Source organism: Alexandromys fortis, unplaced genomic scaffold (genome assembly GCF_014885135.2).
Source record: "Alexandromys fortis isolate MF-2015 unplaced genomic scaffold, M_Fortis_MF-2015_v1.1 scaffold_316, whole genome shotgun sequence".
In the NCBI taxonomy this organism is placed as follows: Eukaryota; Metazoa; Chordata; class Mammalia; order Rodentia; family Cricetidae; genus Alexandromys; species Alexandromys fortis.
This window is the reverse complement of record NW_026068209.1, coordinates 258,663-286,286: the sequence shown is the minus strand read 5'-3', so window position 1 is coordinate 286,286 and position 27,624 is coordinate 258,663. Positions and strand designations below refer to the sequence as shown.

The 27,624-nt window shown below is 37.1% G+C and overlaps 1 protein-coding gene across 1 annotated transcript in view; it reads left to right on the top strand.

Moving 5' to 3' along the window:
• Positions 1 to 27,624, top strand: part of Brinp1 (BMP/retinoic acid inducible neural specific 1) — a 186,381-nt gene that overhangs the window by 43,953 nt on the left and 114,804 nt on the right. The window contains exon 2 of the mRNA XM_050130254.1: positions 917 to 1,184. Coding sequence (XP_049986211.1) covers positions 967 to 1,184 — 218 coding nt within the window. The 5' untranslated portion in view covers positions 917 to 966. The remainder of the gene's footprint in view (positions 1 to 916; positions 1,185 to 27,624) is intronic.

Below are 27,624 nucleotides of genomic sequence, written 5' to 3'. Positions count from 1 at the left end.
ATAAAATAGAAAACTAAATTTTAAAATGTTGAAAGCAGGTGATTTGCTTCTATTCTTTTCAGAAAAAAAAATTCCCACCTAAGGTCTCTCTCAAAAATTCAAATTTTGTCCAATATAGTGCCACTGTCCAACTATAGAGGTTGGCAAGACCTGCCTACTTTCCCAACCCTTGCTCTTTAGTGTCCTCTCCATAGGTAAGGATACACTGAAGCTTATAGGTACCAACAAATGAATAGTCTGTTTAAAAACTCCCTCGAGGGTCCAGAGACCTTCCACTGAACTGTGTAAAATTTGTCCTTTCCCCTGTTGTAAGAGTTCTTCATCTTAATGTATCCACCCGGAATAGACAATTGTTAGAGCATCACAAGACTTTGTGCATTTAACCGACCAGACTAAAAGAGGACAAATCATCAGTGTGTTCCTACCTGTGATATAAAAGAAAAAGGCACTCCTGTTCATCAAGTCTCAGTAATGAGAGGCCGGTTTTTGGTCAAGGTAGAACATGGGGCAAACATCAGTTCTGTCCCATAACTCTACCTGCATGCATTAGACTTAGTTACTGCATTAATTTATTTCTTTCATCCTTAAAACACATGTCCCTGGAAATCTGTAGTTCATCAAGGACTGAGAGAGATGCCCTTACTTTATATATATGGAAACTATACTTCATAGACTATGCAGTTCGTGTATCTTCACATTGTATGTGAACAGCAAGGCAAAGTAAAACTATGTGTCCCAGTCACCATTGGTCTCCTGCTTTTAACAAGGCAGTAATGTTTTTATAAACATTAAAACAATGTCCTGAAGGCCTACTAATGAAGATATATGTTAACCTTCTCTTTTTCTTTTCACTGTCTTTTTCTCCCCTCTCCCCTTCCCCTTTCCTTTCTCTCTCCTTGATTTTTTTTCTCTACAGGACTCCACAGAATGGAGCAAGAATGAGAGGAAAAAGGCCGGCAGAAAAGCATGAACTGGAGGTTTATTGAGCTCCTCTACTTCCTGTTTGTATGGGGCCGTATCTCAGTGCAGCCCTCCCACCAGGAGCCAGCTGGGACAGACCAACATGTCTCCAAGGAATTTGATTGGCTTATTTCAGACAGGGGGCCTTTCCACCACTCCAGGAGCTACCTATCCTTTGTGGAAAGACACCGTCAAGGATTTACAACCAGATATAAAATATACAGGTAAGATTTAGCCTAAGAGAGACCTTGCCTCCCATTTCTATTGCGCTTTGGAGAGACCAAACATTGTCTGACACCTGGCGGTGTGGAAATATTCTAGGATAAGGGACTGTGACCTTGCTATAGGCTGTTAATTGAATCTATTCAATGTTGCTTAAAATATTAATGAGTCCGAATAACCAATATTTATTAGTACTTAGTGTACTAGATGATACTTATTTCAGTATGTCATTTATACTTTCTATTCATCTGATGTAGGTTTTGGTTTTTTTTTTTTTTTCTCTGTTTTACTAGGCAACTGAGTCTAAATTAGTTCAAATAATGTTTCCTAAAGAAACAATTTAAAAACTTTTAGAACTTAGATTTAACCCCTGGTTTTCTTGAATTCCTAGTCATGATAATCTTCTTGTTTTGCAAATACTATTAGTGAATCTAGTTTTCTAACTAAATATATTCATGAATTTTTTTGTGATAAAGTAGAGAGATTGACTGAAGAACCTTTTTTTTTTTTTTTTTTTTTTTTTTTTCAAGTCTGAACTGGTTACTAACTTATGGTAATTACACCCACCGAAAAAGACCAAGCTCTGTACAGGAATGACCTTCTGAAGATTCAGTAAATGAGTCACATTGTGCAAGCACAGTAGACAGATTAAAAGGAGAAAACAACTTGAATTATTTACATACTAGTAGTAGTCATGTAAAATAGGTGACTTAGGGAAGGGACAAATGACTGGAGTTTTTGCAACAATCCTGAGTTACAGAGAACTCCTAGGAGAAAATGCGTGGGAAATTGACTGGTGCAGATAAAATGCCTCAGATGGTAGAAATTGTTTCTCAGAGCGTTAAGCTATCACAACGGGAGATAGTTTGTGATAGAACCTATCTGGGCTAGTGTGTCCTGTCCTGTGAGCTACTATTACCTGGAGATGAGATTTCTGGGACACAAGATTTATAACTAATGGTCTACTTTGGAGGGAATCTATCTGTAGTCATGTAAGTTAACTTCAGGAAGAATTCTACTTGGTGATTGGGTAACAAAAAGAGACAAGAGATAGGAAGGCAGGAGATGATAACATATATTTTAGTTCGAGTTACTCAGGACAGTAAGTGCTATACTTTGAAGTATTTTTTTCTGATCCTCAACCACCAGTACTTTCTTCATGTACTTTTCTTAGGTTCCATGTTCTAATTATCTATATTATCCTTGCCATATTTATAAAATGCTAGTATATTCCTCAATTTTCAATTAGAATGTATTTCTCTATTTTTTATTAACTTGAATTAAATAACTCTTTATATAAGTAACTTAAATCTCTTTTAGTGTCACATATTCATGTGTGTTTTTATCCAAATATTCACACATTTATAACATTTATTTATGTCATTGTAGTTGATGTTCAGGTTACATGTGCTATGCTTGTTATCATAAGCACATAATGAATACTGTATGTTAATGGAAGAAATGCCAAAACCACTTTGCAACTTTTGTCTTAATGTTCAGAAAGAAAATGCAAATCTGATATTGCAGAGATAATTAGAATAAGAAAGCAAGAATGCAGAGCAGAAGGAGCTTGTTGGCCTGTTGAAATAGGAGCGGCGGCAGGGCTGCGTCCCCGGCACCCGGCCGCCCGCATGGCTAGCTTATGCCCGAAATAATTACACAGAAACTGTATTCTTTCAAACACTGCCTGGCCCGGCTAGGTCCAGTTTCTTATTGGCTAGCTCTTACATATTGTTCTAACCCATTTCTAATATTCTGTGTAGCCCATGAGCTGGCTTACCAGAGAGGATCTTAACCTGCATCTGTCTGGAGTGGGAGCATCATGGCGACTCCTCCTCTAACCTTCTTTCTCCCAGAATTCTCTTCTGTATACTCCGCCTACCTAATTTTCTATCCAATAAAATGGGCCAAGGCAGTTTCTTTATTAGTAAGAAATCATTCCCACATCATTTCCCCTTTTTCCGTTTAAACAAAAAAGAAAGGCTTTAACTTTAGCATAGTAAAATTACATATAACAAAACAGTTATCAAGTAAGAATTACAGTTACAATATTTATATCTATTTTATCTCTTATCATAACTAAGGAAAACTATAACTATTTATTCTTCAACTCCATCAAAGACTCCAGAAGGATATAATATTATCTAAGTAAACAAGAAATAAGAAAACTCTAGAAATGACAGAGACATCTCGCTGCCTGGACAGTCACCCAAAGTTCCTCTGTACCGTTGGGGCATCCATCTTCGGCCTACAGGCCCATGGTATCCAGATACATTTCCATGAAGCAGGAAATTTTAAAGACAGTTCAGTCACTTTCTGCTGTGTTCTGTAGAATGTCTTGTAGACTCTTTCATGAATCAGGAACCCCGAAAGACCATCTCACCTTTAGGCAAGTTCAGCAGTCCTCTCTCTGAGGGTTCTCTGTGTCCAGTTTATGCAACAGTCCAGGCAAGAGCAGTTTCTTGCCCAAATGACTATCCAACTCCATAAGGATCCTCTTCGATGCCCATCTTCCTCTTGAAGTAGCTGGTGCTGCCAGGAGCAGACGTGTCTCCTTGTCATGAAAAGTCCTAAGTTATTAAAATATTTTAAATGCCATATTCTGCAGTCTTTGAAAGATATGAAGAATGCCTATCTAATTGAAATATATCTCTATATATCTAGAAAATCTAACTAACATGACTACAAGCTTAACTATTAGCAATGATTATCCATTAACAACCTATATTTCCTAATTATACATTACATTTTAAGTGAACTACATAATCACAATACCTTAATCAAGTTCAAAAATACATATACATATAACAAAATTGACCTTAAAATCCATACCAATGCAAATTATTCATATCTATATCATATCCCCCTTTAAATGTAAAAGAACATTTATAAACAATATTTGGGAACATGGGCGTAGTTTTTTCTCTCCAAACTGCTTCCTGCTGAATGGGGGCACTGTTAATCAGATCATTTAGGGTGTAACCTGTGTGTCAGGTTCATCTCGGTTGGCAGTTGAGTGAAGTAATTTTTTGAGGGTGTTCACAGCAACCTTTCAGGAGGGCGTGGTCTATCATACCATACCGGGATAGATGCAATCCATAGGGTCACATCCTCTGTGGAAACAAAAGAAGACCCTCTCCAAAGCATCATATCCTTAGATCCAAATTTTGAAGTCAAGATACCTTTAGAACATATGTGCAGGTTCAGCTTAGCAGCCCATATAATAAAATGTCTCTTTGTACTTAGCTCCTTCACAGTCAAAAATTTTAAAGAAAACACAATGTACATAATCCAGACTCTCTGTGAATTTTTCATTTTTACGTGGCTTATTTTTCTTTATTTCTCTTAATCTATAACTATCTGTACTTCTGTACTCTGTCTCTTTAAAGACTTTACCCTTTTTCTTTTTAAGACATTAACTTTATTCTTTATATTCTCTTTTTTTCCCCAAGCCTACGTACATTCATCCAACGGTGTCTGAATCTGTTTTACTGTGAATCTGTATTTTTTTTTTTATTATCCAGGAGCATTTCTTAAAATGTTAAGCATTTCTTAAAAACTTAAGTTGCACCATGTATAGGTAATACGGTACTGCCTGTGTCCTGCCCAGTCTAAACCTTAACTGCACGGTTTTAAGGTAATTACGGTAGTTCCTGCCTGAGATCAGCACAGTTCAGCAAGGAGCAGCCGCTCCTGCCTCAGAGTCATTTGGTGCTTTTGAGCTGAGCACAGTTACAGGCAAACAGCAGTTTACATTGGAGCCGCAATCAGCAATTTAATTTTGAGACTGAGTGTGCAGCACAGAAACTCTTTTTATCCAAGTTACAGCCAAATCTGACACGCAGAGCACTGCGCAGTCTGAAAACGCGTCTCTGTATGGCAGCAGGAATCCGCCATGCTCTTCCGCCTGCCTAAGCCTGATTCCGCCATCTGCCCAGGTGTAGGCAGGGAACGCTGAGCCATCGGCAGGTCTCAGAGCAATCTCCTCCGATCCCAAGTGGGAACAGAAACATCCAGTCCCATAAAAGCCTTGAAATGCTTTAAAGCCAGAGTTCACGCTGGCAGCATAGCACCAGGAAGCCGCGCTTTAAAATGACGCAGCTTTTTTTCTCTGCTGCTGTTGCTGAATCAGGAATCTCTCTACAGCATGTCACCAACAAAACAGCAAAAATCTGTGTTAAACTCTGTTTCCCTTATTTTTAAGCCTTCTCAGGTTTTTAAGTGGATTTAGCCCCACGTTGGGCGCCATCTGTTGAAATAGGAGCGGCAGGGCTGCGTCCCCGGCACCCGGCCGCCCGCATGGCTAGTTTATACCCAGAAATAATTACACGGAAACTGTATTCTTTCAAACACTGCCTGGCCCGGCTAGGTCCAGTTTCTTATTGGCTAGCTCTTACATATTGTTCTAACCCATTTCTAATATTCTGTGTAGCCCATGAGCTGGCTTACCAGAGAGGATCTTAACCTGCGTCTGTCTGGAGTGGGAGCATCATGGCGACTCACTCACTAAGCTTCTTTCTCCCAGAATTCTCTTCTGTCTACTCCGCCTACCTAATTTTCTGTCCTATGAGGGCCGAGGCAGTTTCTTTATTAATAAGAAATCACTCCCACATCATTGGCCTGTGAAGAGCAAGGCTGAATTAAGACTTTAGGTTTCCAAGTGGTCAATGCAGAAAGTAGCCTCAGGATTCTATGATCCTGATTACTGGAGATGAGTGAATTTTGAAATTTCAACCTGCTGAAAATGATTATCATATAAATGTTTTTGCACTAATGTCTTGAGGTCTCACAATAACAGTTCTGCCTTGCAAGAGTTCAAGGGTGAACTTTCTATGGGCCCTGAAGAATAGAAAATAATCATTGAACTGCTGAGGAAAGGTGCCTATGAACATTATGAAAATGTAATGTACAAAGAGAAAATGTATAAAATAAGGAAACTAAGTATGAATATAAAAAGCATGTTGGCATTTCTACTCTTGAAAAAAAATATCAGAATTCTAACATAATGATTGATTCAAAAGGCTTCCTCTTGGGAGAACTATTCTTAAATCACCTGAGAACAATACTTAACTGCCTCATTTCAAATTTAGATCCTTAAAACCATTTCTAGCAGAATACAGCTATTGGTGTTTATGATTATGCATAAGCTAAGGATTATGAGTATGTGTTCGTTGCTGGAGATGATGTGCCAATCTCAGAAACGCTTGATCCAGGGTAATCTGGAGCTTTGAGCATTGAAGCTGGGGCAGGACATGAGTCTTCGAGATTCAGATATTTAATTCTGTCTGTGTTTTTTAAATTAAAGCTTCATTTTGTGTATAACTTTGTCTTTCATTAGAGCCTCTCAAGGACACTTTCAAGGCTGGGGTCGTTTGGGTATTTTTTTTTTTCCATTTTAAAAGACCATTTTATGAGTGACTTGAATAAAGTCTTAAAGCCAATGGATTTAGAAAATGGGCTTGAAACCAAGTGTGATTATTAGTACATAACCATACTAACAAATGTGCTAGAATTATAGGTAGGTGGGTCGCAGTTCCAATTATCTGTGTACTGTACAGTGCTAGGGAATCCTCTCTTTTTCTCCTTATCCCATTTTCCACATTTGTCAAAAGTTAGAGGTGATCCAGGTTACTGACTTTCAACCTGTGCTTTCATGAGTTGCTGGTGACTTATTTAAGTAGCTATAGAAACCACTGTAGTATGGTGAGAAGCTCAAAAAGGCTGACCAGGCAGGTCCATAAAGAGAAGGCTTACATCTGCTTTAATGTTTGGTTTTCACATGGGTTCTCTGTTGGAATGGAATCCAACATTTAAACAAATATTTCAGTCATTCAGTGAGATGATTTCTAAGATTCTTGTAGCTCTAAAATTAAGTGTGAGATTTAACAAAGGTTACTTGGTTAATTAAATAATGGACTTCCACCCAGAAGCCAAGCCCTTGGTCATCTAGTTATTTTGTCTTTCCTTTATTTAATACTTGAATAATTATTAAACAATGGCTGTAGACTCAGTACTGTGTTTAAGGATGATGGTACAATAATGAGCAAAATAAACACCGCCTTTCCTCTCAGAGGAGAGGGTGACATTGATTAACCATGTGTGTGCACACACTTATATTAAGTGCTACAAAGGAAAACATCCAGAATTGGTATTCCTAGAAAATAATAAATTTTGTGTTCATTGATTTGGCTTTTGAGGTAATCTGTGCATGAAAACGCATGTAAATGGATACACAGAGACATATGATCACCCAGTTGCAGGTCAGTACAAGCACCAACTAGCTCATGTTAACTGAGCCAATTATCAGTTAATTTGGTTCTCTTCCTATTTGCCACTTTGCTGAAACAGTAAAGCATATTTCAATGTGCATGTCTTCCTTGGTGTATGCTAACATGGATACTGAAGATTGATATTGCTTCCTAAAGGAAGAGATATCTTAAAAGCCTTCCATATTATTCAATGTTAGAAGGCAGTTCAGAAATGAGTCATCCTTAAGTCTCAGCCAGTTCCCTCCTTTTCAGATTCTAGGCTAATACCAAGGGTGACTTGGAAGCTGGAAAAAAAAAAGAGTCATTTCCTTACCATGCAGGTTAAATCCATCTTCTTATTTGTGCACAGATTCTGCCTATAGACTGTAGAGTTATGTGAGGAATCACTCCAGTGTGAGCACTGTTAAAATCCCTGAAGAAGATCATTCCATTGTGGTTGCACAAGAACAGCTATCTGATGTGTGTATATAGTTGTTTGAGTTTGCTAGGTACATATTCTGTCACTTCAGACAGTTATGAATGATAGAGTTGGAGACTTAAGCTAAGGGTGAGGTATGAAGCTTAGAGAAGTTTTTGTCTCTCAAACAGACCAAGGTGTAGTAGTAGAATCTTCAACTAAGTAAGAGAACCTTAATATTGTCCACCTCTCTTGCTTTCTTTCTTTATGTTTTGATTAAGTAATAAAATAATTTGAGGCACTTTACTTTTCTCATATGTCCAAAGGGTAAGTTTGCTGATGTGGTCTTCAAGGCCTTTTCCATCTCTGAAATTCCATATTCTATGAAGATTTATTACCTAAATATTATAGCAAGTCTCTGAAGGGGAGAAGCTGGATAGGATCTGGGGACCCAAGCTGTATTGTATTTGAAGTTTCTTTTAGGTACTCTAAAGAGAATTGGCTCTGCGCAACCACCTTAGTCACATGTAGACTATTGGAAAATACTTTATAAAGTTTAAATTGTAACTACGAATTATGATAAAATAATTAAATAACCCATTGAACTTTAGGTTAGGAGCACAAGTGTGGTAGTTACTAACTCCTCACAGCTACCTTGTGACGAAACTGTGACCCTGTCCCATATTTTCAGTGAGATAACTTATCATATCATACCCTTGGAGCCTCTAAATGAGGGTCCAATAGCAAGTCTCTAACACTCTAATATGATCCCTGAATTTGATATCATGTCTGCCTCTGCTCTTAGTGCTTGGCTGGTTACCTAGTCAAAGGAACATTTATTATGGGCAAACTACAGTTTCTGACGCTCACTTTTCTTGTCTGAAAAACTGAGATGGTACTAAATGTCTGGTGTAATTGTGATGAGAAAAAGAAATATTGAGTATAAAATGCTAGGAATTTTGGAGAAGAAAGATTAAGAAAACTTGAGTTCTAGCCTCTGTTTCAGATAGGTGAATATGTTGTTAATTTTTTTTTTACATTTCTGTTACCTGTTTATGGATTTTGAAAACATCAGTAATTACTATAAATTTGGCTATTTATTTCAAAAGTGTCTTTTTGTTGCTTTTTCTTTTTTAGGAGTGAAACGGGAAGGTTAGTGTTTATTGGTTTTTAAGAAATAGACTCATATAGCCTAGTCTGGTCTCATATTCACTGTGTGGTGGAGATTAGCCCTAAACTTCTAATTTTCTTGCTTCTACCTACCATTTATTAATTTCAAATTTGGCTTTTGTAGGAAAATTAGGGTGTCATTATGCACTTTGATACTAAAAAGGTGAGTCAGAGGGAGGACAGTGGCAAATAGGTTCACTGTGCTATAGCTGAGATTTTTTTTTTTAAATTGAGTAGCTCTCCTTGAAGGTATCAATGAAAGTGGTTTGTGGCTTATGCTGATCCTGTCTTTGAGTTTGGTCCATGCACCTGAAAGTTGCATATAAGTCAAATATTGGTAAGCCAAATTTAATTGCCTCTCTTCCATATCTATTTCAGAATTGCATTTATCTCAGCTCTAATGTGTAGTCCTGATTGATATTTTCTCATGTCTTTCACACAAAATGTTTTTAATAGGTTTTGTGGTAAAGCTCATTGAATAAATGAATGGATATGGTGCTGTTCTGTGGTTCTAAGACGAATGATAAGTATTTCTAACCTAACACTCACTCATTGGTATACAGTAAGGAATCAAGTATGGAAGAATCTATGCATAAGGGAGTCAGAGATATTCAAGGTGGTAGACATTGTAAGAAACTTTCAGAAAAGTAAATGTGAAAGAGAGCCAATCACTGTTCTATTCAAGAAACAGCTTAGGAAGTCTCAAACCTCTAATTCTGTGTGTAGCCTTGACACTTGGTTCTAGGACAGTATTTCTATCAGTGTAGTGATTGTTAGTTCACATGATATTAAAAGGCATTTGTAGAAGGAGCAGCGGGCTGTGTTCCTGCCACCTGGCTCCCAGCCTCCTGGCTAGCTTATGTCCTGAAATAATTACATGGAAACTGTTCTTTTAAACACTGTTTGGCCCATTAGCTCTAGCCTCTTACTGGCTAATTCTAACATCTTGATTAACCCATTTCTAATAATCTATGTAGCACCATGAGGTGGTGGCTTACCGGGAAGGATCTTAATGTGCGTCCATCTTGAAGAGGAGAGCTATAGCGTCTGCCTCATTGCTTTCTGCCCAGCATTCTGTTCTGTCTACTCCACCTAATTTTCTGTCCTACCAAAGGGCCAAGGCAGTTTCTTTATTAACCAATGAAAGTAACACATAGACAGATGACCCTCCTCCATCGGGTATTTTCTGGAAAAATAACTTCATAATGAGCTTAATAAAAGTAATAACTATTGTATGTAATATTGATGAAAAAATAACTAACATGATACATACATTGCTATTTTCAGTGTCTAATATTGTCAACCCACTGTCAAAATGATTGCCACTGTTTTTTTTTTTTTACAATGATTCTTTGAAAATTCTTTTATCTGCAAGGTAAAAATTTAATTCATGTCAGAATACATATTGTTATAGGCAAGTCTGATACAATATAACCATGCTATTGCTTCCCAGATGATGTCAATATACATTAGGGAAACCTAAACCTCACTTCTTTACTGAAGGACTTTTATTACTGCCAGACTATTTTCTGGCCAAATTTCCTTGACTTATCTCCTTCTGATGAGAAATATGTCTCAAATGCTGCCTTTGCTAATATAGATTACAAGTCATCTGGGCTCCAGTTGTGTACCTGGTACCTACTTAAAAAGTACCATTATCACGTGGGATTTTTATTCTGGTTATTTTGGTCTGAAGCTCATGTTTAATTGACAGCAATGAAATCAGAAGCTTTAATTTTGCTCTTTCATTCATTTTATTATATCTATTAAAATATTTTTCATTTCAGTTTTGAAATCAGTTTGTAAAGGTTGAGAAAGAAATTTGTATTTCTGGAAAAATAAAAAGAGGATGTTAAAAAGAATATTATAAGAATTTTCATAGGTTTAGTTCTTTATGAATTTGAGTTGGGGTGGTTTAAAGGAAGGCCATATTTTAGAGGTTAGATCTCAAAGTGTTTTGCTGCAGAAGCAAATGGAAAAGGTCTTTTCAGGTAATGTTCTGGTATGGGTGTTTACTCAGTGGCAGGCACTCAGAAATGAACCTAAGTCATTTTGATTTTTGACTTAGACAAGTATTTAAGGAACGTTACTAATCAATTCCAGGTAATCTTTACTCTGGGAGTTCTCAGAGGTGCTGCTCTGACTGAAGTATTCTTTAGGAAATAGGATGTGTAGATACTTTCTTTCAGTCAAGTATATGTGACCTCTGTCAGAAAGGCAAAATAAAAGTAAACAACATAGCTGAGACCAACTGTAATAACCAAGATTTTTCTTTCTTTGTTAGAGAATGTTTATTTGGCTCAGAAAAAGAGAAAAAAGTGAATATGAAACAATATTCATTGTTCATATGGCCAATTTCAGGTTCTCTGTAGGGAGCTGAGATCTCTACCCTTACTTGATCCAAAATTCCTGTTAAGTTTCCCTAAATGGAGATGAGTACAGAAATATAACCAACAACTTTTTTTTTTTGGACCATGACAATTTAAAAGTTATCTGCAGTGTTGATTATTTAAAATTGACCTTCCAATTCCAAGCATGATGGTTTTATTGCTACCAAATTGCTACTGGCTTTAATCATGAGCAGTGTCTATAAATGAATTTTACTTGCTCATTCTCTTGAAGGGAGCAGCCTGTTACAAGGTCTTTAAGTTGACCCTCCAAACGGTTACTAATTTGGTAGGGGAAATTTGGAGAAGACATGCAGTTAAGCTCTTAAGACTAGATTCTGCCCTAAAACCTGAACTAAGGATTGTAACAGGTCTTTGTCTGTCCTGTCAGCCAGCTCCCAAACAATGACATAGAGATATCTTTTTAATCATGAAAGTTTGATCTGTAGCTTAGGCTTGTTCCTAACTAGTTCTTAAAACTTACATTAACCCATTTATATTCATCTACATCCTGCCCTGTCATGGCTGATGGCTAAATCCTTTCTCTTCCTGCACATCCCACTTCCTCTTCCTCTGGCTAGGATCTCCACATATCTTCTTTCCAGAGTTCTCTCTCTGCCTGGAAATATTGCTTATGCACCTTGCCTTGTTATTGACCATTCAGCCTTTTGTTACAATAATCAAAGCAATATATATCCACACAATGTACAAATATACCACAACAAAACATGATAGAGAATCTTCCTCTGGACCACCTGCACTTACACATTCACTTTTAAACTACTTTATGATCACTTAACATTGAACTTTTTCATGGGGGATGGGAGCAGAAATCTTTTATCCATGACTGAAAACAGTCCATGGTATCTCTAGGAAGACTGACCTTTTGGTCAGACTGATTACCAGTGCCATGTGGGGAGCTCCTTTACTGACGAATGCTACAGTAACTATGGTTATGGAGGGAAAGCCATCTGTAGATTAGTGTGCTAAAGATGGAAAAAGATGGAAGGGAAATTACACAGTTTTGAAAGGCTCTTTGCAGAATGGATGGTGTGCCAGTATTCAAGGAGTTTTGGGCTATCATTGAAACCAGTGAGAGAAGCATCTCAGGCAGATGAAACACTACCTAGGAAGGAGGCAGGACATAGCCTTGGACTAAATTCTCATGGACTGTGTGCACATGTTTTCAGTGTTTGTGATGGTAAGTTCCAGGCCTTAGAGTCAACAGTGGAAGGAATTTAAGACTGCTGGTTCATTTCAACCATCCTTTAATTTCCAGGTAATTATCAGAGTCATATTAGATAGCTACGTATAATACTTTCTTCTTATGTTTATGTTTTGACCTTGACTCTTGCAGTGAAAAATTTTGTACATTGAGTTTCAATAATCATAACCAGTGACAAATTTAAAAATATAAATTTTAAGTGAATAATCACAAAAACTTTCAACTATTTATTAAACATGACACATTATATATGTTTTGCTTTATCTACTCAAATATAATTCATTCTTTTGTGCATTCTTTGGAAAATAATTGTGCCTACCAAAAAGCTAATTCTCATTTTTAATAATTGAATTTGCAATGTGGAAAAAACTGACTTTGAGTCTGCCTAGTGTAATATATGTGTTTGGAGGAAGATTGAGCTATGGGTTTGTAATGGATTCAAGTCACAGAGTTAGAATCACTTGCCATAAGAACTAGGAAAAAAGCATTTTTGACCAAAGTTTGGAGTTGTCCAAGTCTAAAACTTTTATTTTTCTTTAAAGATATGAAAGATTTCTTTTGTTTGTATGTGGATTCTGCCCACATATATGTATGCATACCTTGCATGTGCCTATCGATGGTTTTGAGCTGCCAAGTGAGTGATGGTAACTGAACCCCGGGATTTTGGCAAGAAAATAAGTTTCTCTTAAAGAAAATTCATCTTTCTATCCCTAATTTTATGACTCTTATTGTCCTGAGTTGTGGTTATTGCAGAAAATCATTACTGTTTAATGTCCTGAGCATAAGCTATCAATATTATCAGTATTTAGCCATAGACTGGATGTTTACTTTGAGCTCCACCTGTCCCAATGCCAAAGGCTCAGTGAAAAAAAGTGAAGTGGGGGAAGAAAGAATGTAAGTATTGGAGGATGGAGAGTGCTGTAATACAAAATCTTCTGGACATGGCATATCTGCTGCCATAGAAACTCACAGAAGTGGTGCTAAAATACAAGAGTTGCATGACTCAAGCCAGCTAAATGTACAGGATGCGGTAGTGTCATGAGGCCCCCCAACCATCTATCTGAGGAACGATTGACATATGAAAGCTCCTGGAGAAGCTGAGTCAGCTTTATGAGGGATTTCATCACACATATAGGGATATCACTCCTGGGACTCCGTAGGTTAAAAATTAATTTAAGAAAATTGTAGAAAGGTGAAGGTCTGAAGCAGGAAACCTATGTGAGTGGGAGGGAGAAAGAAGAACACTATAGTAGTGATTAGAAAAGGAGAATTTTATCAAAGATGACCGAGTCGATGGACTACAAGTTCCACTTACCAGCTGAGCTTCAGCTTCCCTCTTAGCAGACTTCTTGCTGTGCTACATCCTGACCCACCTTCCCCAGTTCTATGCTCTGGACCTTTGGTATGATATATACTTCTTGCAGAATTCTGAATCTGTTGGATACCTTTTTTTTTTCTTTATAAACAAAAGAGATTTATTTGGGTTCAAAGTTCAGGGACAGAATTGGCAGATTGTAGCATAATAAAGCATTTGTCATCTCATGATAGGAGCACGTGAGAGTGGCCAGAGCCATGCGTGGAAGGGGAACAAAAGGCAAGAGGAGGCAAGAGGCCAGGGAGGGGCAGGTTTGTTCTTTTATTGTGAAAAGACAATTTCTTTCCAAACACTAAGCAGCAAGATTAGAAAGTTCAAAAGTATAATTTATTTAAGAAGAAAGAAAAGAAAAGAGTGAATAGCCTTTTCTTTTTTTAAAATTTTATTTATTTATTTATTAAAGATTTCTGCCTCCTCCCTGCCACTGCCTCCCATTTCCCTCCTCCTCCCCCAATCAAGACCCCCTCCCTCGTCAGCCCAAAGAGCAATCAGGATTCCCTGCCCTTTGGGAAGTCCAAGGACCACCCACCTCCATCCAGGTCTAGTAAGGTGAGCATCCAAACTGCCTAGGCTCCCACAAAGCCAGTATGTGCAGTAGGATCAAAAACCCATTGCCTTGAGTGCTCAGGCTTCTGCCTCCAGGCAAGTTCCTTAATTCTCAAGGCCTACTTACTAGGCACAAGAATTATTGGGTCTCATTAAACGTGTATTCTCAGACTGTCTAGAGCATTGATTCTCAACTTGTGAGTCATGACTCCTTTGATAAACACCAGTCTCCAAAAATATTTACATTACATTTCATAATAGTAGCAAAATTACAACTATGAAATAGCAACAAAAGTAATTTTATGCTTGGGAGTCACCACAATATGAGGAATTGTATTAAATGATTATGAAATTAGAAAGATTGAGAACCACTGATCTAAAGAATAATTTTGAATTCTACCCTTCATATCTACCTGACTCTTCCTTGCTCTCTTGGATTGAGACTCCAGATGGAAGTCAGTATATAACTTATGGGAACCCTAAAGTGGTCAGCGGAGCTTCACAAATACTTAGAGTGAGGCTAGCCTTAATATGAGTCATAAATAAGTCCTAAATGCATAGCTTAAATTCACTGAGCTCCAACTTCTTCAACAAAGGGATAATTCAAAAGTTATTGGGAAAAACTGCAAAGAGAATATACAATAACATGGTATAAGTACTTTAAGACTGATGGCAGAAACAAGTAGCTGGGGCACAGAAACCTGGAAATTCTACATTATTGACTCTTTTTGAGGTGTCTTAGTTTAACTTCCAGAATATGACTTCTGTGTAATTGATAACTCTTCAGGGTAGACTGTGTACCATTCTTAGACCAAGAGGATGCTACTAGCAAAACCACCAAGATATAAGACCAAAGAGACAGATATTTCTGATACCCCGAGGTCCCATGTGATATGAATAAGAGGCTAAGACAATGGCAAAGTATCTTCAGGCTATTGGCATACATTCATCAATTCATGATATATTCTACATCCCATAATTGGCAATCTTGTAATTAATTAGTCCAAGGCAATCTGTTACATCTCATCTTCTAGTTCTTGCTTCAGGATGCTTGCTAGGTTATCTTTGATGTAAGTTCCCTGGAGACCTTAGGCCCCTAGAAATGGTTTCCCACCTGTGTTCACAGCAATCAGAAACTCTCACAGTGAGGTGTTTGTGTGTGGGGGGGTGTGGGTGTGTGTGTTAGTGTAAGAGGGAGCTCTGCTTAATGCAATTGTAGGTTTGTTTTTCAGAGGGTCAGCAAAGTGCTACGCCTTTCCCTTAGAGCTTGTGACAGGCCTCTATGCTTCTCATGTGACTGCCATTTTATTTCATATTGACAGGGGAGTGTGCTTTGAATTAAAAGAAAGGAACTGAATACAAATAACAGGAGAGTCTCAGTGTTGAAAGATGGCTTGTGATTGCTGTACTTTATGAAAAGAAGGAAGTGCCTGTGCACTTATTGGCCCATTCTATCTGCAAATATTATGCTAGTCTTTAATGTCATTAAATCAGTAGTGACCCATCAACAGCACCAAAAGACAACTGGGAAGAGCTAAAGAAAAAAAGCCAAACTGACCTATAGTGTGAGGACTGATAGGTCACTAATGTTAAGAAAGGGCTCTAAAATCATTCGTGCAAGATCAAAGAAAACTGTATGTGTGTGTATGTATGTGTGTGTGCGTGTGTTTGCATGTGCTCATGTATACACATACATGTGCATGCATATGTTTGAAGGAGTCTCAAGTAAGACTTGTTTTGCAGGTCTCAAGTAGTTTAGTATGAGTTGCCACAGAAAAATATATTAGCATACCAGCAGTTAGTAAGAAGCACTGTCAGGTTAGAAAGCCCCATGCACTTTATATCAACTACTTTGAACCTTATCTTAAGGCAAAGACTCCCATGGTTATTCCCTACTGTGACTCAAGATCTTATTGCTTCAGTGAACTTTTGGTGTATTTCCTCTAGACCAAAGAAAGACTAATAACTATGTTTGTTAAGTTATCATAACAAAACAATTTAACCAAGTATTTATGTTCTGGTATGCTTATTGGTCATTTAAAGAAAAAAATAATGCATGCAAAAAAAAAAAAAACTAGAGGAAGAGTAGTAATCTCATCTAATTCTCAGATAAGCACAGTTCCCTACTACTTTTCACACTTTGACCTCTAATGCTGCCTTCTTCATGTCATGCCAACCATTCATTTCGGGCAAAATTTTGTGAATTCGCAAGGTGTGCAAAGTATTACTTCACAAAGGTACTCCATATTTGAATGCAAAGTAGAGAGTGGAATGATTGGGGAAAACCGGAAGTTACAAAGTGCTCTAGAAAAGAAAAAAAATCACATGGAAAGAAGTAGCAGAAATGGAGACTGTGATGTTTTCAAATATAGTATTCTGAACTGTTATAACTTGATAAGGAGTCTCCAAGATGTTAAAGTGGCCTCTTAGAATCAAGATCAGTTTTCTCTCACCAAGATGCCTTGGGTAACTCTATGTCAGACTTTAGTCTTTAATCAACTACAACACTAAACTCTGACATACAAGTATGTTCATGTGTGTGTGTGTGTGTGTGTGTGCACGCGAACACATGCATGATTTTGTCATTTGGAGAATTTTATATGAATGTAATTATTACCTGAGATAATTTAAGGAATCAGAAGGGTCAGCATTTGGTGAGTGCTTGAATCTGGAGATGGAGAGCAAAAACTTGCCACCTAAGGGAAATGTCAAAACTATACTTTCAGCAATGAATCATAAGTTCTGGGGTGAACGGGAAACAGGTGAGCATTGTTGACTTGCTTTACTGAGTAGCTGGCGATATTTTTCTTCAAGATGTAGACCTCAGTAATGCATTTTTGAAGCTGTATATATTTCAACGTGATGAGTAAGCTTTGAAAATATTGAATTTATATTATGTGGATTATCCAGATAGAAGCCTGATAGTCAGTAGTAGAAATGCTGTGAGCTCTTAAAACAGAGTTGGACAACATATTATAGTATTCACAGTCATCAGGCCTCCAGTGACAGCTCCTGGGTACATGTTCATTCATGAAAAGCCTACTTAGCATGAGCAAAGAAAAACCCTGAAAGTTACAGAGCTAAGCATATGGAAGAATCACCATAGCTTTCTATGGTAGAGTCTAAGATAAAGAGAAGTGGCATGAGCAACAAGCCCTCAGGAGTTCTCATATACTTCACCTAGCAGAACCAGAAGACAGACTTAGAGACTTAAAAATCTTTGTGTTTTCAAGTGTTCTTTAAATAGAATTTTAGGGAAAGATGCTAGATTGTAGTGGGCTGAAACATAAGAAGAAATAAGGGGAGGTTTCATTTTTATATTTTACTGAAGTACAGCCAAGAATGGAATAGAGATGTGAAGTGAAGACATTTTATTTTTTTCTGATCATTTTGGAGAGGGATGGGACATTTATAGGAGTGATTGAGCCTGGGTCTCAAAGTGAACAAAGCAATTGCCAAGCATGCAAGAAGGAGAACACAGGCGTCAAAGGAGGCATGTCTTTCAGTTATAAAAGGAAAAAAAAAAGAAAAAAAAAAGGTGGGTAGAGATAATAAATAGATTTTTCTGTTTAGAATTTGGAGGGACCTTGCACTTGTTTGCTATGGCTTGAGAGTATAAAGAATGATACCAGGGAGAGCCATAAAATGCACTCTTTGGAGCTGTTTGGAGTTGTCAACCTGCAGACTTGTGGAAGTTTCTCGCTAAAGAAATAAAAACAGCAACAATACAAAATAAAACAAAACAAAAACAAAATTTGAGGAAGCAAGGCTTTCATAAGGTTGGCGAGCAGTTTATTTATAATGACTGTAGACTTTAAAACTGAGATATTCCTCTCCAGAGTAACTGAAAAGCTTTAATAATGAAATATGGGTGACGGTAGTGTTGGTGTTCATGGGAAAAATAATTAGGCAAGAGAATTGAGAATACTGAATAAAAATTAAAACTATAGTATGAACCTGAAATTCTATAAATAAATATATCTGTAAGGTAAATGATATGAAATTAGTATATCAAAATGTTATCTACAGTCTCATATCCATTGTTTCATTATTTATCATATGGAATTGAGTTGTGTACAACAATATACAAATGAATAAAGGAAATGTCATATATGTGCATATGGTAGAATATTATTCAGTCCCTAAAAAAATTAATACCCCCATTTGTGACCACACTGATGAACCTGGATGGCATTCCAGTCAGTGAAATAAGCCATACACAGAAAGACAAACTTTTACTACCGCACATTCTTATATGTGTGGAACCTAAGACTGCCAAACTACTAAAAGTAGATAATATAATTTTAGCTGCCACTGGCTGAGAATGTGGGAGTTGGAAGACTCCTACTCAACTACAGAAAAATTTAATTTTGGTTAGAGGACTGAATTCTGATGTTATTAAGTATTATGTCTATGATTAATAATAGTATACTGTATGCTTGAAAATCTTAGAAAAAGTAAACTTTGTTAATCCTACAAAAATAAGTATGTTTGGCTATATATCCTAATTACTTTGATTTAGCCATTCTAAAATATATACATGTGTCAAATCATGAGGCCATATATAACTATTATAAATATATATCATAATATATTCAGTTAAATTATTCTAAAAGGATATTGGTAAAAATAGATATATGGTTGGATTTTTTTTAATGCTAATCAGATGTGAAGAGAGGTGAAGGTGGTAGACACTATATAGAGTGATTGAAGGTCACAGACTTTGAGGTCTTAGAGGGAAAGCAGGTGTTGTGATAATTAAGCCAGAAATTGGGATGTTTTGATGTGTGTCAGAATTGGAAGGTTTAGGGAGATGATATGTTCTAGAGTAACTAAGAGAGGAATTATAGAACTGGAAGAGGGTAATGGTGAAGGTCACTGAGTTAAAGTAGATCAGGGGACTTAGCTCTAAGGAAATTTGGTGCAAGGCTTGTAGCATGAATACATGAATTGGGTTAAGTCACAGTCTGAAATGATGCCCTAAATTTCTTGTGTAACATGAGCAAATCTATGAAAGTTGTGGTCATATACCATTTTATGCTGCTATAGTGAAATACTTGTATTTTTATACATTGTGTAGAAAATACTTTATTTAGCTTATCATTTTAAAGGTCTAAGAACTTGTTGCCAATATCAACTTGACTCTGGTGAGGGTCCCTTCTACCTTCATCATAAAGTGGTGGATGCCATCATGGTGGAAATATTTAGAAGGGAAATTCTGCTTTCCTTGAAATTACTAAAAGAGTTATCTAAGACAGAAGAACTTATACTCTATTTTCTTGATAAGTCTGTTCCAGGATACCAGCATTAATTCCTTTCAATGATAGAAACTCCAAGAATTCAGTAATTCCCATTAGGTCTTAGCTATTATAGCTTCCTCTTTCTCAACACCACCATCTTGGGTGAAAGAACTTCAAAGATACCAGCATACGATGTGTTGAGGGTACAAATAGTATTCAGTAATAGCAGCTACCAAGTACAACAACAACAAAAAAAACATAAGAAGACATGGAGATGATTCAATCTGTAAAACATTTTTATATTTAAGTTTTATAGTATTTTGTCTTAGATACTTGAGTAGTGATTTATCCTTTCTGAACCTTCAGTCACTCTTTATAAAGAACAACTTATCATCTTTATCTCTCCCACAGAGACACAGTCTGATGCTGGAAAGGGAAAGTGAAACTAAATGTGTTTAGTAACTCCTGCATCTTCATGTTAATATGGGTGCTATTGTTGTGTACTGGGATTTGGATATTGGTGTTAGATTCTTTTTGCTGCACTGATACAAGATAGTGCACAGGATAATTGCATTTGAATAGCCTGATTTCAGAATATCGTTTTAGGATAACAAAATGAACAGTAGCTGTAATATTGGAGATGGACCGTTAGATATCTATTCTTTCAGACATTCAGAATAATGTGTTAGAACAGTTGACCCCAGGCAAACTGACCGATGAGAAGATTACTTTATATTCAGCATAATGAGTTCAATATCCTTCTGTTTTGCCAAAAGATATTGTGAGAAGCAGGCCCATCCGTATTTATCAGAAAAAGGAAAATGGACACTGTTATTCTTCCTTCATAAGGCATAGCGTCCTTACTACAGTTAGCGTCAGCAGAACTAGATCTTAAATTGTCTTTTTATTAGTATTATAAAAAAGGTTGATGACCTCATTGACCGCCATGTTGCAAGTGAGATGGAAACAAAGAGCAATTGGCAGACGACGAGAACAAAGTCATTTGGAATTATTTAACCTAGGATGGAAATCAAGAAGACAACACCTTATAAACAACTATGATGGGGACATTGATATGATGGTGAAATGACATGGGATTAGTAGCGCCTGAAGGTATATGTAGCTTGTGGTAACTATTCCCTCCAATCTCACGCATGAGCAAACAGAGACTCAGAAACTTAATTTGCCCAGGTTCACACAGCTAAGAGATCAGATAACTGAAACCTAGGGAGTCTTCTTCCAAAGTCTGAGAACAGTGTTGGGAACTGACTTGAGAGAGTGGTCTGTCAAGGAAGAAACCTTAGTCTAAGATGGTCAGCTTTGTTGCTCATCATCTGTCACCTCACCATTGTTACATGATCGTTGATTTGTACTTATGCAACAGTAGAGGTTTGGGTAGGGCAATAATGAAACCTACTACCTATTGCTTATCCTTAGCAACTTTCTCAAAGATAGAATAAACATATATGCCTGTGCAGCTGCTCTGTCAACTAAGTTACAGTGATCTGTATGTCTGATTTTAGGCAAGTATTATGCTGTTTTTGTTACTATGGCTTTGTAACATGCTTTAAAGGCAGTAAATGTTATGCCTCCACACTTACTATTCGTGCCTGCCACTTTTTTGACCATTTGGGACATTAGCAGTTGTGTGTATATTTTAGGTCTATTTTTTTTCTATTTCTATAAAGGGACATCATTAAACTTAATAGGAAGGGCATTTAATTTGTATGCCACTCTGGGCAATATGATAAATTTAGCAATATTAAATCTTTCAATAAGTAAACATGGGCTGTCTTTTCATATACTGCTATCTTGTTTAGTTAGTTTCTTCCCCCCAGTCTCATGCTTTTTAGTGCCAATATCTAGAACTTCATTGTTTACATCAATTCCTCAGTTTTTTATTCATTTTCTTGCCAATTATAACTGAATAGTTTTCTTTAATTTCCCTTTTAGGCAACTTATCATTAGTGTATAGAAACGCTAAAGGCTTTTTACGCTGATTTGGCATCTAGCAGATTCATTGAGAAATCCTAAGATAATTTATTGTGACTTCACAGTTTTTAAAATATATCATTTGCAAACTGATAATTTCATTCCTCGAACTTAAAACCTTTTAAATTTTCTTCTAGTAATATATTGAGTTAAGGGGAGGTAAGAAATAACCTTAATTTGTATTGGATTTTGGAGGAAGAACTTCTAGTTTTTGCTCTAAATAACACACAGTGCCTCTTCCTTTTTTCCCTTTTTCACTTCCAATTCTTCTTCATATGCAAATATGCCAAATGTACATAATATTCTAAAGTTCAGAAAACACGTTCTTTAATGTGAGAGGTAATGGTAACACACTTTTTGGATGAGGAAGCCGAGGCTCTATGTCAAGTGACTTGCCTATTATAAATTCTATGCCTTTCCTTCTATCTAAGGCTTCTCACATGACATTAGGTACTGATTTAACTGTTTCATGGATGACTTTTTGTTTGTTGAACCCTTTTTTATCGTTGGCACTCAATTTAGAAAATTAGTATTGCCTCTTTCACTCTTTTTCAAAGATGAATCTTAGAGAGCAGCTTCTGCAAACAGAAGAATCAACAATGAAGAAAATTCAAATTTCATAAAAACAGAGATTATTTTCCTTTTTCTTAATTCTTGGTTTAGAACATAATCATGAGAGGATTTTTATCTTAACACTTTCATTTGGGCATTTTTATAACATAGCACCCTTCAGTGATGAGGAGGATTCATTTTAAGTCTACTGGTTATTTGTATCATGTACTGGAACTCTTCTAAAAGCACATAATTTTTTTTGGAAACTTCAAACAATAATGGAAACTTGGTAGGGTCATGTATTTGATTTTCCCTTAATTCCTGTTACCTATTTAAAGCCAAAATTGCACAAAACACACAGATACACAGACATACACAGAAACACACACACACACACACACACACAAGTAGTTTGGAGAGCCAAAAGCTAATTATCAATCAACACTTAAATCAGTAAATACATGGTTATATTCTACAAATTCTTGCTAATTAACTGAGTTCTGAATATTTTTTTCTTATGTTCTTTTTGTTTGTTTGTTTGTTTTCCGAGACGGGGTTTCTCTGTAGCTTCGGAGTCTGTCCTGGAACTAGCTCTTGTAGACCAGGCTGGCCTTGAACTAACAGAGATCTGCCTGCCTCTGCCTAGAGAGTGCTGGGCTTAAAGGTGTGTGCCACTACTGCCTGGCTTCCTATGTGCTTGAAAATTGTTAAAATTGACATTTATATAGTCATAATCACAACAAAGAAACACAAAAGGAAAGGATGAGGAAAAATGAAGAAAGGAGGGTGATGGAGGAAGGTCATTGGTTAAGTAATAAAGAAACTGCTTGGCCTCATAGGTTAAAACATAGGTGGGAGGAGTAAACAGAACAGAATGCTGGGAGGAAAAGGAAGTGAGCTCAGAGGCCATGCTCCCCTCTCCCGGGCAGACGCGATTCAGCTCCGACCCAGGATGGACATAGGCTAGAATATTCCCGGTAAGCGCACCTTGGGGTGCTACACACATTATTAGAAATGGGCTAGTCCAGGTGCGAGAGTTAGCCGAGAAGAGGCTAGATATAATGGGCCAAGCAGTGTTTAAAAGAATACAATTTGTGTGTTGTTATTTCGGGTAAAGCTAGCCGGTGGTGGGAGCTGGGTAGCAGAATGCAACCCGCAGCTCCTACAACAAAATGGTACCCAACACTCTTTAAATGTAAAAGAACATTTATAAACAATATTTGGGAATATGGGCACAGTTATTTCTCTCCAAACTGCTTCCTGCTGAATGGGGGCATCGTTAATTAGGTCTTTCATGGTATAACCTGTGTGCTAGTTTTATCTCAGTTGGCAGTTGAGCGAAGCAATTTTCTGAAGGTGTTCACAGCAACCCTTCAGGAGGGCGTGGTCCATCATACCATATTGGGATAGAGGCAATCCACAGACTCTCACCCTCTGTGAAAACAAAATAAGAAACTCCTTTCCAAAGCATCATGTCCTTAGATCCAAATTTCAAAGTCAAGGCGTTTTCAAAATGTCTATGTTGGATTAGTTCAGCAGCATTTATAAACAAATATCTTTTAGCAGCTGTTACTCCTTCCTCAGCATTCAAACAATTCAAAGAGAGCATAANTTTTTTTTTTTTTTTTTTTTTTTTTTTTTTTTTTTTTTTTTTTTTTTTTTTTTTTTTTTCTTTTTGAAACAGGTTCTCTGTACCTTTGACCTGGAATAACTCTGTAGACCAGGCTGTCCTTGAACTCTTAGAGATCCCCCAGTCTCTGCCTCCCAGGCATTGGGATTAAAGGCCTGTGCTACCACACCTAGAGATCACAGAGGTCAATCTCCCTCTGCTTCTTAAGTGTTGGGATTAAAGGTGTGTACTACCACACCCAACAACTCTCTTCCTTTTTTTTTGTTTTTTACTTTAAGAATTTCAACTTTTAGCCTGCACATATTTTTAACAGACTGTAAATCATTTATAAGTTTTCTTTGTCTTTGAATCTCTCTTTACTGTATATCTCTCTTTTTCTGACCACATGAGTCTTTACTTTACCAAGCAATATCAGTAGGACTAAAGCCGTGGCTTTGACAGCTGGATCCAGCCCATTCCTTAGCTTTCCAGCCTCGTAGTGGAGGTACTGATGTAGACACGTTTATTGCCACAAGTCTATGGTGTTTCAAGGTCCCTGCCAGCAAGTAAGCTGCAGTATTATGTCCACAGACAACACACAAGTCCTCTCTCTGTAGTCGACCCTCCTGCCTCAAACAATCAGAGTTTGCCCGGCAGAACGGCCCAGAAAGCTGGCATTTTTTCCTGCTACGGCTGAAAACCGAACAGCATGCCTTCAGCTTTTCATCAACACCGTTTAAGTGTTTCGTAGAACAACCTCTTAAGAGGGGCAGGGTTTTGCAGCTAAAGCTGAGTCAGGAAGCCTCTCTTAGATGAGAGCGCTTGCTTGCCTCTAGCAAGCAGAGCAGACAAGAGAAATTGCTGCTACCAAGAAAACATGCTTTACTCTTTCCCAAGCTTTCTCAGGCTTTCAGTGGATTCAGTTGTCCATGTACAACAGGAGGGTGGAAGGAAGAGAGAAAGATAAAGAGAAGGACAGGGGAGAAGAAATTTCTCATACAAACTTCTTTGTGTTATTAAGTATATCCCAATCTTATATCCCTTTGACATAAAACTTTGGTCTAGCTATCTCTGATATAGACATGAGACTTCTATTATTGAAGGAAAGAAACCATTACTTAATATTTAGGCAGGTGGCAGACATTTTTCAGCACTGGCAGGATGTATTAAAGGCTGAATTTAAGGAAGACGTAGACTAAGAACAGTGTCTTACCTCCTAGTGTTTATCTCTCTTCATTTTAATCATTTGCATGTCCTTTCATAATGCAGGCATTCAAACCCTATTTTGTGTCAAACATTCTGCTGGTTACCATGGATATGAATAGTAAGTAACATAACCTCCTAGCTGAAGGAGCTAATGGCATAGTGTTAATGACAGACAAGTAAACAGTTATAAAATAATGCTTTAAAGCTACACTGAAAGCATATACAACTAATGTCATTACATTTTTCTTTCTGCTCTAAAAATGACTCACATTAAAAAGTATCTTCATCTAGACATATCTTGAGAAACAACCCATATACTATCAGGAGCTACTACAACACTTGGTTTTAGATCCTAGCTTTATACCTAAATTATGAAATGTAATTGGCTAAGTCCAGAGCTCTATGTATTCATCTGAAATGAAGTAATAGAACTAAATGTTTTCCAGGAGCCTTTCTTGTCCTTACATACTTTGGTACCATGGTTACCCTCCTTTCTCAAAAATTACTGCTTTCTTTGACTGACATCCTTGGACTTTACAAATAAAGTATTTTTCTAATGAAGATTCCTCTCCTGAAATTAGCAGTCTGATGTATCATTAAACACAGCCAGCTCGCTTTGCCTCAGCACAGATTTCCTTTTGTCTCTTGCAGATGGAGGATGGTAGAGAGAAGGTCATGGCTGTACCTATTATACACTTCTCTTTTAGCATACTCTATAATTCTCTCCCATTTTCGAATCCTTTTCTTTGGTTGAACACCACCCACATGTATCTGGGAGACAAGTCCAGGTGAAAGATGCCCTTGGGTGTCTCAGCTTCTTCTTCATGCACTTGCCATTCTCATCTGAATTTTTAGCATTACTTGACAGCTTTGTTTTTAGACATAGCAAGCAAAAATATCTACTGACATTACGATAGTAACTATTATGCATTGGAAGCTTTGAAATTTTACACAGAACATGAATGGGGAACAAAGATCTTCCTGAGATTTATTTCTAAAGAGATCATTGCTGGTATTTTCTGGAAGATAATTTTGGACAAAGACTTTAATGGCTAGATTTAACAGATATAGAACACCTTGATGAGACTGAGGGGGACTGTCATGCTCTTAGCAACACAGTAATTTTAGTTTCCATAGACTTTGGAGGCAGAATGTTTGACCAAGTCAAACTTTGGCTTCAGTAACTTTTCACAGTGTTGACTACCTGGGGCCATCTTTCTTGGTAGTTTTTTTAATTTGGTTCATTGCATAGAAGAATCTTTATAAATTGTGTTAACTGAATTTGTAACCAGCTACGGGACTGCTTCATGTCTGGGAAGGATGCATTTTTGTAATTTGTGAACATAGATTAAAGATCTTTGCTGATATATATGTGAGATCTGCTACGTGAGTGGGAACTCACACATCAATCCAGAGGTCACTCTTTTGTCAAACTAATATACTTGAGGCTCTTCTTTTCCAAATATTTAACAATGTGTTTCTTTCCTTCATCATTCCTGTAAAAGCACACCAACCCCCACACTTCAGTTCTCACTGATTCCCAGCATTGCTTGAATTTCTATCTCCAGCTTTCATAACTCTTCCACTCTTCTAGTTTTTGAATTTCACTGCCAAGGGTACCTTGCAATCAGATATTTAAAAAAAATCTCAAATTTCCATTTTTTTAGTTCACTGTGGCATCAATAATAACAGTGTCATTGTCTAAAGGCCTAAGTCATTAGGATGATCAGTATCGTAAAGCCATTCCTTTTGCTTACCAAACAACAACAATAATATAAATTTTAATAACAGTTAGTCTTTATTGACTGGTGGTCATGCTGTAGCTATGTTTTTATTCCTGGTCACTGTTTTGTCCTGCATCACACTGACCCTATATGTATTTCCATCTTTGTTTGTGGCCACCTTCACATTAGACAGATATATTTTTTTTTTACATTTTGTTTCCCTTGTCCTGTTTATATATCTGTGCTTATTTCTTGATTTGATCATTTGCCACATTCTCCTCAGGCAACCCAGGCTGTCCTTAAATTTAGTATGTTGATTGCAGGCAAGTTTCACTACATCTAGCTATATTGTTCTTTTAAAATGAATAAAGGTTTTCAGAGATAGATGAGTCTGTATAATGTTTGTCATGCACCTGCAATGACCCATTCACGATATTTAACATCCATGTACAATATATGGCATATGTCTATAAACCCAGTGCTAGGAAGGGTGGGAAAATGTGTTCAGGGCCTGGACAGAACAAGTAAATCCCTAAAACTCATTTGTTCCCTGATCTAGCTGAATCAAAGAAATATGGTTTCAGTGAGAGACTGTTTCCAAAAATAAGGTGAAAAGTACTTAAGGAAAATACCTAATGTCAGATTCCAACTTCCAAATATGTATGCACACTCATCCGCCTTCAAAATGTACACCAACATGAACATGTACAGAGATGTCATACAAGGAATAAAAAGACGAAGAAGGAAGAG